The following is a 13,139-nucleotide window of genomic DNA, read 5'->3' on the forward strand; positions in this document are numbered from 1 at the left end:
GGAATTGTTATCTTTTAAATTTCTTCTACTATTTCACTTCATTACTGCTGTGTATGTGTTCCCTGTGAGTGACGTAGGTGCTTATGTAGGTGGGTTCCGACTTATGTAGCGCCTGTAGGATAACCGGAGGACCTACTGTAGTTACAAAACAAGACACTTCCTTTTGATAGCTAACACCTTAGATTATAACTGGAAGAAAGAATAGAGGTTTGTGACCACACATTAGTGTTTCAATAGAGCATATTTACATTCCTTTTATTGACATATGTATGTGCTTTTCACAATTTTTTTTAAAGCATAGCATAATGGTTAAGAATGTGGACCCTGGGGCTGGAGGCTTGAGTTCTAGCCCCAGGTCAGCTATTTACTGGCAATGTCACTCTTATTATTTAACCTGTTTCCTCATGTGTAAAATGGGGGTATAATAGCATTTATCTCCAAAGGTTGCTAGAAATAGAATTCTATTAGAATTAGAATTCAGCCCTCATCTGAATTTTATTTAAACCTCAATTCATTTAGATTAGAGATAACTTATAGTTATTAAATTTTAACTGTATTCAGGAATATACTAACCACCACCACAAGATGGGGATGTTACTGCATAAATCTTATCGCCTTTTTTCTCCCGCCCATGCAAGTCCTGTCTGTAAGGCCTGGAGCTGAGAGCCCTGGCCAGTCAGTCTAGCCTCGTCTTGATTCTCCTTCAACTCTGTAATGAAGCAGCAAAGCATTGCAGTATGAGCTCTACAACCAGAATGTCTGGGTTCAAATCCTTGGGAAAGGTATTCAGTCACTCTCTGCCTTAGTCCCATCCATTGTAAAACAGAGGCAGTGGTACCCATTCCACAAGGCACCAGGCAGATTCAGTGTTAAGATACGGCACAACGCTCACCACAGAGAACAAGCACTCAATATAGTAGCTGCTACTGTTTCTTTCCCCCTACTCCTCTATTTATTCCTTTTCTTTTCCTGGCCATTAATTAACCAGTAAATATTTGAATGCTTTTAAAACTATTTCTTTTGTATTTTATAGTTGCTCTTAATTTAAAAAACAGATGGATATATTTTTATTCTTGTTTAAAAGGGTCCTATACTAGCCCTCCACAACACAACTTAAAAAAACAAAGCGACCTAAAACCAAATAAAGATACCGTTTTACCTCCTCAAAGGAGGAAAATTGCACAGATTTCTAAGTAATACACACAAAAAGAATCAGAGCATTTATGCCAGAGTTGATTGGGATAATTCATGTGTTTGAAAAATGTTTGTGAGTGAGACCTAGACAATTCCCCTGGCTTTTGCCAAATCTAAGCTCTTCTTCCACTTGATACCTATTCTTTCCTATTAACCTCACTAGGCTAGGTCAGCAAAATCTGAAATTAAACACCACGCTGGTACATGTGAATGAATTTCGGTGAGATGTAGAAACATAGCCATCAGACTTTTAAGAGAAATGTAGCTGCAACAATTGAGAAATCAATTAACAACCCCAATCTTTTACATATGCAGGCCTCAAAATTTCAGAAAGCCTTGTGCTTCCCTCCTACCCAGTTAATACCCCAGACCAAAAGGTTGTTTGCTAAGAATATTATTCAATGAACTTCAATGCCTTTAGATTTTCCCCCTGATGCTACAATAAATACAATTGCTGTTTTCTTTCTAATACCTCAAAATTTCTGCACACATTAATTCTTGAAATAGTTCTGACAAGTAAAAGAAGTGGAGGAATTGCACTGAAGCTATGATATACTATGCTGATTATTATACTAGTTATAACAATGTATCCATGAAAGATTTCATTTAATAATAATGCCTATACATTTGAGGAAAACACGGATCTCCTACCCTTTGAGCTAGCATGTAAGGACCTGGAGAGTATCATGCTAAGTGAAATAAGTCAGTCAGAAAAAGACAAGTAATAAATACATGATCTCACTCATATGTGGAATCTAATTAATAAAATAAACTGGCAAACAAAATAGATCCCGAGACATTGAAGCATGCAACAGACTGACATATTTCAGAGGGTTGGGTGTGGGAAAAGATTAACCAAAGAATTTATATGCATAACCCATGGACACAGACAATATTGTGGTGAAGGCCTGGGGAGGGGGCGGGAGCAGAATGGCGGGGTTAACGGGGGGGGGGGGGGGGGGGGGGGGCGGGGGGGGGGAATAAAGGGGACATCTGTAATACTTTCAACAATAAAGATAAATTTAAAAAATAAAAAAACACTGATTGAAATTATTCTAGAATTCATTTTTACATTTATCCATGAAAAATATTTTTATGCTAAAACATTCTTTAACATTCTGGAAATAATCATTTTTAATAATCAGCTTCACTTTATTTTTAAAATATTGATAAAAATTGAAAGGCAAAAGTTTAGTTTTGAAATTCAAATACAGATTTCTCAGTTAATTAATCTCTTTAGAATAATGCCCCTACCAAAGGGATATTGGGAGGCTTAAATGAGATAACATATCTGAAGTGCCTGGAAGCACAGTATTTCAACAAAAGTAAAGAAAGAGAAAAAAGACAAAATTTTGGAAGCTAGGAAGCATATGGCAGAGTGGTAACCAACTCAGCAGGCCTAAGAAAAGCTGAATGCTAAGCCAGTGCTGGAGAAAAGCAGAGGAGCACTCCAATTTACATTATGTAATCTTAAAATTCTCCAGAAGCAGAGAAGTGAAGGTGAAACTAAAAGCAGGAGGATTGATTAAAGCATTTAAAAATGCAGTTAATTCTCAGATTCCCTCCTTTATTCACCAACCAGCAGCAATCTCTAGTTCAGATTGATATTCACTGCTGACCTCACTCATATGTGGAATATAATGAACAGAGCTTGGCACCAGGCTCAATTAAAAATAATCTGATTGGAAAGAAGGAATATCAATATATAAAACACAGGAAAACCAAGAAAGTACATCCCCAGTAAAATATTGGTCATTTCCCAATAGGTAAATCTAAAATACATAAATGACACATATTAATAAATAGCTGGTGCTAAATGTAATCCCCGGGTATCATAAGGTAGAAATCAGTTTTAAAGTTCTCTACAGAATATCTATCACTTTAAGTTTCATTTTAAATAAATGTTTATTCTTTAAACTGATATATTTCCTTAGAAGCAATAAAACTCATTTATCTCCAAACCACCATGATAAAGTGACATATTTCGTTAGAAACAATAAAACTCGTTTATCTCCAAACCTCCTTTGTGCTCCACATTACCTAGAACAAAGCTAGGTAAATGGAGTTGCCGAGTGATGAAAAGTAATCTAATAAATTAAATCAATGGGGGGAAAATCAAAACTGTCAATAGGTGTAAATTTTACATTTCTGTGCAATTCCTTAAACAATGTTTTATAAGGTTTACTTTTGATTATTCATGAATAGATTATTTTACCTTTTTTAGAGGACATTGTAAATACAAAGTGAATGGAAGGCTGGTTTTATTTTTGCTACCCTATAACAAAATTGCCTTCTTGATGAAAAAAAAAACCCACAAGAATTCACCTTCAGTAAAACTAAACTCAGTTTTTTCCAAACTTATTTTTATCACAAATCTATTCTTTATCCTCATCCTTCATCAAGAAAAACTTCATCTTTAAAAATCTGTTCATGTATATTATATCCTTTTGACTCTGAACCACTGAACAAGAAGACAGACCATGTACTATTCGCTCCCTCTTACTTTGAGAAATTGATGTTCACAGATGTTGGATAAACTCATTTAGGTTCTATGGATAGTGAGTGGCAAACACTTGGAACTGAGTTTTCTGATTCCAAGCCCAGTGGCTCTTTGCACTATACCACACCGACTCTTTCATAATAAAGTTCAGTGAACCCTAAAAACTAGAATCTTGGAGGACTACAATGGGAATATGAGTCTTAAGAAATTTAAGTTGTTAATTTATAATAAATACATATTAAGCAATTATTATCAGCTTACGAGCCATACTAACTTTGCAAATGTCAAAAAAACCACATTTTGAGATTTTGTGGGGTTTTTTCCTTTAAAATATATTTTTATTGATTTCAGAGAGGAAGGGGGAGGGGGAGAGAGAGAGAAATATCAATGATAAGAATCATTGATCGGCTGCCTCCTGCATGCCCCACACTGGGGAGGGAGCCCGCAACCCGGGCATGTACCCTGATCTAGAATCAAACCATGACCTCCTGGTTCATAGCTCAACCACTGAACCATGCTGGCCGGGTATATTTCAAGTTTTTTTTTTTAATTAATGTGAAACAAGTAACATCAATTCAAACACTTCAAAATAGTCACAAGAATAAAAATAAAGAAACTAAATATCCTCTTATTCTTCTTTGTGACATTGCCATAGTTGGTAATATACTCCTTTTGCAATGATTTTAAAACTTAGCTCAGAGGTATCCTTGATAAATTTTAAATGTAGAGAAAATAAGAAAGTTATTTAAAACTATATTTAAAAACTAGTTTTCTATTTTAGTACTAAAATAGCAAAAAAAAAAAAAAAAAAAAAAAAAAAAAAAATTCATCTACCTACCTCAGTAATTGGCTGCCCCTGATGTGTCAACTCCAGTTCTTGAGGGCGCGTTACTTTATCAATATCCAAAGAGTCCATGCTGGAAGCTGCAGAAGTGATGCTGGAGCGAGAGGAGTTACTCATAGAGCGCACTTCAGCATCACTCACCGTGCCTGCTGATGCCGTTCTTCTGTGCTGATTAGTTACTAAGGGCTTAGCATCCTCTAGTACAGATTGCTGAGCAGCCTCATCCATGCTCAAAGAGGCCTGGTCTAACTGTGCAGTAATATCATCCAGGGAGTAGTTGGCATGTGATGGTTTAGTAATCCTATTAGATGAAGAAGACAATCCTTTCAAGGTGCCATGTTTTGTTGTATGTCGGCTAGGAGGTAATTTCTGAGAGGCTTTTGTTTCTGTGATTTGACGCTTACTATTGCCTGCTCCGATACTGCTGAGCTCCCGCTCTATTGAGCAAAGATCGGCCATCAGGGCATCCAGATCCACAGTTTCTCCCTGACTCAGAGCTTCTGCAATGAACAATATACATGATGTTTCCAGAACAACTGAATCAGAATGTATACATTCTATTATAAATCAGTTAATGAATGCAGGGAAAGCAGCAAAAAAATTCATTCTATTGGTCCTAAAGCCTCTCAAATATAGTATTTCTAATAAGTTTTTAAGAGAAATTTTTAGAAGCAAACAGTCAATCTTTTAAGATTTTTAGCCATCAGAGAACACAACTTTAAGTTGAAAGTAAAAATAATGTAAAAATCGTACACCGTTCCTAGTTTTAACCTCATCCATAATGCAACTTTTGTTTTGTTGTGTTTTTTTAAATATATTTTATTGATTTTTTACAGAGGAAGGGAGAGGGATAGAGAGTTAGAAACATCGATGAGAGAGAAACATCGATCAGCTGCCTCCTGCACACTCTCCACTGGGGATGTGCCCGCAACCAAGGTACATGCCCTTGTCTGGAATCGAACCTGGGACCCTTGAGTCCACAGGCTGACGCTCTATCCACTGAGCCAAACCAGTCAGGGCCATAATGCAACTTTTTATCAGAGGATCTAAGTTGTCAATATTATCAGTGCCCTGGTAGAGATGTTACCTAAAAAGTTGAGGGCATAAAGAGAAATCTAAGGCCTAAAAAATTACAGATTGAAATATCAATTTCAAACACTATAAAGTTGACTCGGTAGAGGGCATTAAAGAAAGGCCAGAGGGCTGATTTTAAAATTACTAACAACTAACTTCACTGGACTTTAGGTTCCACCTGAGTATATACTTTGCAATTATTAATAACTCAACTAGAAAACTATTTTAGTTATGTTCCAGTTTGTTTTTTTCTGTGATCATTTGAAATAGTAATAAACAAATCAAGAAATATAAGAACTCAGTCAAGTTATGCATATCATTTCTATGTTGAGCTACTTGGTATTGTAGCTGCACTGCTCTTACATTATATAATTTAGTACACTATTTTACATTTTATTTCCAATTACATCTTACCATTCAAGTTGTATATGGAGAAGCGGTAAGAAAAATTGGCCATGTTTGTTTCTTGGCGAAGAGGAGATCGTTTTACTGGTTCCATGGGCTTGTCAGAATCCAAACTCTTTAAAAAGAAATAAGAAAGTTTGATAAGTCATATTATATCCACACTTCAATTATATAAAAAGATACAGTTTGCCCTGGCCTGTTTGGCTCAGTGGATAGAACATTAGCCTGTGGACCAAAGGGTCCTGGGTTTGATTGCAGGCAAGGGAACATATCTTGGTTGCAGGCTACTCCCAGGCTCAGGCCCTGGTGGGGCTCATGCTGGAGGCGACCAATCGATGTGTTTCTGTCACATTGATGTTTCTCTCTGTCTTTCCCTCTCTCTTCCACTCTCCCTAAAAATCAATGGAAAAAATATCCTCGGGAGATGATTAACCACCACAACAAAAAAAGATACAGTTTGTTTTATGATTAAGTGAATTGTTATAGAATAGGTAATAAAACCAAAGTTTTTGTTTTCATATTATTTTGGTTATACTTTTTAAAATTTTTAGATAATAATCTTACTGAAGGCACTTGAGAATGTCATATATCTTTTTCCAAATACATCAAGTATAGAGACTAAGTTCATATTACATAAATTCATTATAAAATAGTTATATGAATATGGGCATGGTAAGATAAATTGGAAGAAATGATGCAGATAATTCTGTTATCTCTTTCTTCAAAGTAATTTGTTTTAGATCCAGCATAGCGTCCTTCCTGGCATGAGGGACCCTGAAGATACGGTGCATTTCTAGACTCAAAATTAGTGTCACTCAAGATCTTAACAGAGTAGCTACAACTTTAAAAAATAATTAAATATCGTTGTTCTTTTCAAATTCTATGAGGGCACACTGTAACCCAGCTACACTGCTTGTGCAAAGTCTAGAATTATTCTATACTTCATGTTTGGGTATCTTGTAAGTTATCTCACCACCTTTTAAAATGATACTTTTTCTAACCTTTCTATAATAAGGAAAATAAGATGTTTACAACAGAGAAATTCAGGGTAAAGGTAGGTAGATATACAGCATTTATTTAAATAAATTTACAAATATTGGGATTAGTCTTTTAAAACTTTAGTCTCTACCTATAATTATCAAATAGATTTCAAATAAAGGAGAATGCTGGAGAGTAGAATCGTGGAATTAAAGTAGAATGCTATCTTCTTTATTCATTTATCTCAAGATAAAACAAATCCATTCAGAAAGTGTCCATACTGGTTTTAAAACTATCATATGAAGGACATTTATGACCATTCAGTGCCTTATTTCAAAATTGCACAAAACAGCCAGGAAATTGTCCTTTTATCTCAAACATAAGTCTTCTGCTGCAATTTAATCCCTAAGCCTCCTTCTCTCGGTGGAAATGAAGACTAATAGGTAGGTAATGATTACTGTAAAATAACTTGAATATAATTGAGGACATATTAAAAATCAATCTATTTACCAGTTTAAATAAACAGACATTTGATATAATTATCTGCTGTGTCCATGCTACTGGGACAACAAGGGAAAGAGAAAGAAATACTCCTTGATGCCAAGAAATTCGTAATCTAGAGGGGTGGTTTTTAACTTTTTTCTGCGGGGGGTGGGGGGGTGGGAGGTCATTGAGAATTTGAAAAAAGCTATATGCTATATGTACCTTCCAGAATAAGGCAAATACACACAAATTTTACAAATGATTTCAGAAGAGTCACCAACCACTTAAAACTTAAACCTGACTTAATATAAAATTGAAAATCCCATTAACATTGTATGTGTGATATAGGCACACAGATGACACATTGTAGTGAACTAAAATAATAAATTAAAAAACTTGAAGTTTAGCCACTAACTTAGTAAAAGTTTTTGAAACTTTCTGAAGTGTTAAAACGCAACTGTTAGCAGTGAGCCACATTACACAAGAGTTTTTTAAAATCTTTCTCTCTAATGACAGATTTGTATAATAAAAAGAACAGTCACAGCACTAGTTAGGAGCCAACTTTTGTGGTGAGTGGCTCTTTACATTTAGAAATCTGGAGATTTAAAATATAAAGAAGAATAAAAGGCACTGAACCAGTAGAAGCCCACCTGAAATGGAGTAGCGTGGAGTACTGTTCCACCTAGAGCAGCTGGAGTGATATCTACCTGTCTTTTCTTTTTTTGGCTCCCTTCCCAAATATGAGTAATAAAACCATACAGTCAAAGCAACCCCACACATGTCAGCTGGAACATATTATCATTTTCGATTTCCTTTATTTTGCTTCCTCATTCCTTTTTCTCCTCCGCATAGAAATGCATAGCCTAGTCATCATCTCTACACCAAAATCACCTTTTTAAAAAATTTAAGAATTAAACTGAAATGGTTTCACAATTACAGATATAAGAAAGACCTTTCTCTCAACAAGTATTTTATTTCTCCTGATTGGAGATGAAGGGAATGATTCTTTTGAGATCCTAGTAGAAGTGAAAGCACTCTCCTGAAAATTGAACATTAACAGACTATGGTCACAAACATGTCTGCTTTTCAAAACGATCCATCTTAGAATTACTCTTAGAATTATGTGAAGAGTTTATCAGTTTCAATTACAGACTGTTACAGAAAGGAACAAACCAGTACTTTAAGTTTCCAGCTTACTACCTACTTTTTTACTGGTTAAGGAATCTCAAATTTAAGCAATTTTACATAAAAGTTCTTCCCAGAGATATTAAGGATGAATGAAAATAATTTTTGTTCTAATGTTCTCAATGATATAAAGTTAAAGTTGTTTTAATAAACATAACCATCTTTATATATTGAATATAATATATCAACTGGGGTAGTAACAGAATTCCCTTTTATTATAAAAGTGACCTGGTTTAGAAGATAAAGTCATTCTTTAAATAAAAAGAATAAATAAAACAAAAAACTCATGATACAAGAAAATAAATAAAAAGGCTTTTCCACTGTTTTAAAATGCAGCTGGGAATGAAATTTTGTCAATACTCTGCAATCATGTAATAGAAAATATTTTCATGTGTGAAGATATTATTTATTTATGCTGTATTCAAAAATTCACTAAATTATGAAATAGGATGTGCTAAAATTTAGACTTTAAAATTTTAGGCTTTAAAGCTTTCTAGCCAGCAATCTCAATTTATGAAAGAGATTGTAAGTAATCCCTGTAGATAAACAGAACCTCAGTCAGTCACAAGTATATTTTAAAATTCCTTCAAATAACCAGAGAAGATAATATCTTGTCCTATAGCATTCATTTACTTGTTAATGTTTTGGACGTTTTATTTTTATAGCAATATTTTAAAATGTAACCTTTATCCACCATATCCTTATGATTATACTGTAAACTTTTAGCACACGGTGATGACTTAAAATCCTCAACCAGTTTTCCAAGCACTATTTCTAACCTGAGTGAGTTTGTCTAGCTCCCCCAGCCAGGCTCCAAACATTTTGTCCAGATCTTGATCTTCTTTGTCACTGTCTTCTTCAGCACCATGGTCAATTTCTTCATCTGATAGCTGCTCCATCTGAAACAGACATTTGTGTAGAATAGTTATGGGATAAACTTGAAAAAGTATGCAGTATATTTTCTGATATATGCTACAACTCTCTGGAGTCAAACCTTCAAAACTAGTAAGTAAATTAAAAGTGATGACTGGAAACAGGGCTGACAAGTGAGTAGAAAGGAGTCATTAAGTCTCAAATTTTAGAAAAATGTGAAAGAATGAGCAGTATCAAATTATGACCAGAATCACAAGTGGCAATAATTTAAAAATTGCAGATGACTCCCATTAATTAGAGGATATGACAGCAGATCAGTTCTCTTCACTAATAGATTCTAAAATACCCCAAAAACCACTGTGAAAAATTCCAGAAGACTGTAATGCAGCAACTTACCTTATTTATTTTGTAAAAATCTGTTTAGATATAAATATGCATGTATCTTGCAAAAGCTTAGTCCCATAAGCATTTCATAGAAAAGACAAAACAAAATTTTAAGTCTAATTTAGTCTGTTGAATTTATCCTATTCTCATTTTCTACCTCATCTATCTTTTACCTTATTTCCTCATTAGTTCCTACAAAATCCAAGGAACTAAAATTGAAATAAAAAACAAACAAAATTAAATTCTTTTAATTTTAATAAATCATATATGAAATTTCCCATATGTGTGACTTAATTATAAGTCCCTTGAATAAAAAGACATTTCCTTCTTCCCATTAATAAAATAATGTGATATCTGACATGGAACTTACATATTATTTTGTGAAGAGAGGAAAAGATTACACAAAACAAAATAAGATCAATGACTGACCAGTCCTTAAAATACTTACAGTCCTTAAAATAAGATTAATCTAATTTTAAAAAATATTTCAATATTAATAGCTCTGAGAAATCTTCAGTAAAGCTTAGCTTTGCTTAAAACAACGTGTCCTACATATTCTAAATTTATCTGACCACAAATCCTTTTCCTTCAACTAAAATACCTATTATATTTCCCAGGGACATAATGAATATCATCATTGTACATTCCATACTCTTGACTCACATTTCTGAAACACAGACTTTGTTCTAGTGAATCTAGGCAACATTTGTAATACAACCTGTCAATTGAATTAAAAATTCCTCAGAACTTAAAGATATCCTTAATCTCAAATAAGAATTTGCACACATCTTGCACCTCCAAAGCAGCAATCAAAAAAATTACCTCTGTGATACTTAAATAAGGTTATGAGATAAGCAAAGAATCTAATTAGCTGATGAGATGTCATGAAGTTCAAATTTAAACCTATTTTATTATATAAAAATTTTCAGAAAGGGTCAAATAATGTTGCAAAACCAAACTAAACTTAGTTCTAGCAATGTTAAAAATCAGACCATATCTCATTTAATCACTGAAGGGAAACAATTTTCTTAAGCTTAATAACAAAGGATAACAGCTTATCAATATCTCTAGTAGAAACTGATTATTTTGATTTCTTAACTTCACGCTCTAAGCATGTATTAATTTGGACATTCTACCTTGACAAAAGAAAAGACATCCACTAATTTTCCAACTCATAAATGTGGCTCTTGATTTGGTTTTTATAATTTACTTGTGTTAATACTATTTCTAAGATTTTTACTCATTATTAAATTATCCACAGATCAATCTCAATTGATATAATTCTTCATTAAGTTATCTACCCATGAAAAACATAAAATGTTAGTACAAAGAAAAACCTCATCTGATCAGGTGACTTACTCAAGTAATAGTTGCTTGTTTGTAGTAATACCCAGTATTCATAAGGAGGGCCAACAAGCAACACAACTGGGAAGATAAGAGTCAACTTCCTCTTCCTCCCTAATTTTCAAACCTAAACACACTGGAATAACTCAGAAGCTAAAATATTCTAGAGAAAACCTGCTCTGAGATAATGGTAATGCACTTTCTGAGTTCACACTCTAATTGCCCCCAAGGAACTGGGGAAAAAAAAAAAAAAAGAAGAAACAATAGGAATATAATTTTACAGCACACAAAATAGTTCAAAATGAGTATGAGTATTTTAAGTTATCACAAAACCAAATAGAATTATAGATTCCACATCAAAGTCTGCTGTGTTTTGTGAGTTTATTATTATTCAAACCCAATAATTATTTGGATTTTAAAAATCTAACTATTTTCATTAACAGTTTTATTTTTATCTAGACTACTATAGACTCAAGAAGAGTAAAATATGGATAGGAAACAATGACAGAGAGTCATAAAATAAATGTAAATTTTCAAGCAACTATTCAACTTTTATACCATTTATGTAACTTGCCAGTTTTTGCCTTTCTTGAATTCCTAATACCCCCTGGGTTATCTTATAAAAATTAACAAGACACTTATTCAGAGACTGTTCGAATAAAAATTTAGATTTTACAACATTTTAAGGATCTACACTCGAAAACAGCACTTTCCAGTCTCTTGAAGCTGATGTTAATCCTTATTCTCTTACCTCCCCTATGGCACCATTTCTGCTTATTATACACACCAAATGAGAAGCCCCCAGAAAGTTTTTGTTTGTAGGCTCTGCACTATCTAAAGTCATCAAATCTAGTAAGGAAATTCATTCTTTGTTATATAATCAATGCCCATCTCCAATTAAATCACAATTCTAAAACTGAATTTTACCAACACAATGCCCTTACTGAAAATGATGACAGCATAAAATGCAAATAAAATAATACAATAGTCCGTCAACTGTCCCTCCAAAGGGGAGAAAAATTATAGAAAAGAAAATAGAACTTATAAACTTTGTTTTTAAAATAATCTGGATTTAAACAGATAGCTTCTAATATGATTTTTTCCTTAATGATGTGGAAACAGTCCTAAGAAAACTATAATTATACTAGAACAGATACTATTATTCTGTGACTATATTCGGTTAGGTACTTTGGGAGAGCATATTAAAGTTAATCTTAAATTCCCTGTTCCATTATATCTATGTCCTGGAAGAATAAGTGTATCTTAACACAAATGAAAAGGTTTACTTTCCCCAAGATACAGACATATTGAATACAGACTAAAATCCAACACTGCTAGCAGATTGACAAGTCCTAGCATAATCCTGTGCTTCAAGGACCTCTCTGACCTCTCTTCCCACTCTCCCCTCCCCTCCAGCCTTCCTGTCCTTTGGAGCAGGTTCCCAGAGGGAGAGTGTGGATTCTGTTCTGAAGATAGACTGAGAGATATCGGGCAAACATCTAACTGGAAAAAAAATGAGGGAGAGTTAAGCTAATGAGGTTTAGTTAGCCTAAATATTATTTCAAAATCATGTTTATTACATAAAAATAATAAATTATAGTAATACTGACTTAACTAACATTTTAAGCTAATTTACATTTATTTTACTCGTGACGTAAAAATAGTAATGGAGTAATTCAGCCATTGCTTATATGCTGGTTGGTTTCATTTCATAGATAACAGTGAACAACCATGCTTCAATTATCAGAGGTTAAAACTTGTAATATATACAGTAAGCTCCACTACACATAATGAAACCATCCATTTAGTATGCTTTAGTATGAAACAGTATTATTCCCACTAAATTTTCCATTAAGTTAATTATTCAGGCATATT

The 13,139-nt window shown here is 33.6% G+C and overlaps 1 protein-coding gene across 1 annotated transcript in view; it reads right to left on the reverse strand.

Annotated features, from left to right (window-relative positions):
• The window catches only part of RAPH1 (Ras association (RalGDS/AF-6) and pleckstrin homology domains 1), a 76,496-nt gene that overhangs the window by 40,648 nt on the left and 22,709 nt on the right, over positions 1-13,139 (reverse strand). Inside the window, 3 exon segments of the mRNA XM_070421933.1 lie at positions 4,533-5,038; positions 6,027-6,132; positions 9,443-9,562. Of these exon segments, the coding sequence (XP_070278034.1) occupies positions 4,533-5,038; positions 6,027-6,132; positions 9,443-9,562 (732 nt within the window).

This window comes from Myotis yumanensis, unplaced genomic scaffold (genome assembly GCF_028538775.1).
Source record: "Myotis yumanensis isolate MYYU_CA2020_CCGP unplaced genomic scaffold, mMyoYum1.0.hap1 SCAF_8, whole genome shotgun sequence".
Taxonomy (NCBI): domain Eukaryota; kingdom Metazoa; phylum Chordata; class Mammalia; order Chiroptera; family Vespertilionidae; genus Myotis; species Myotis yumanensis.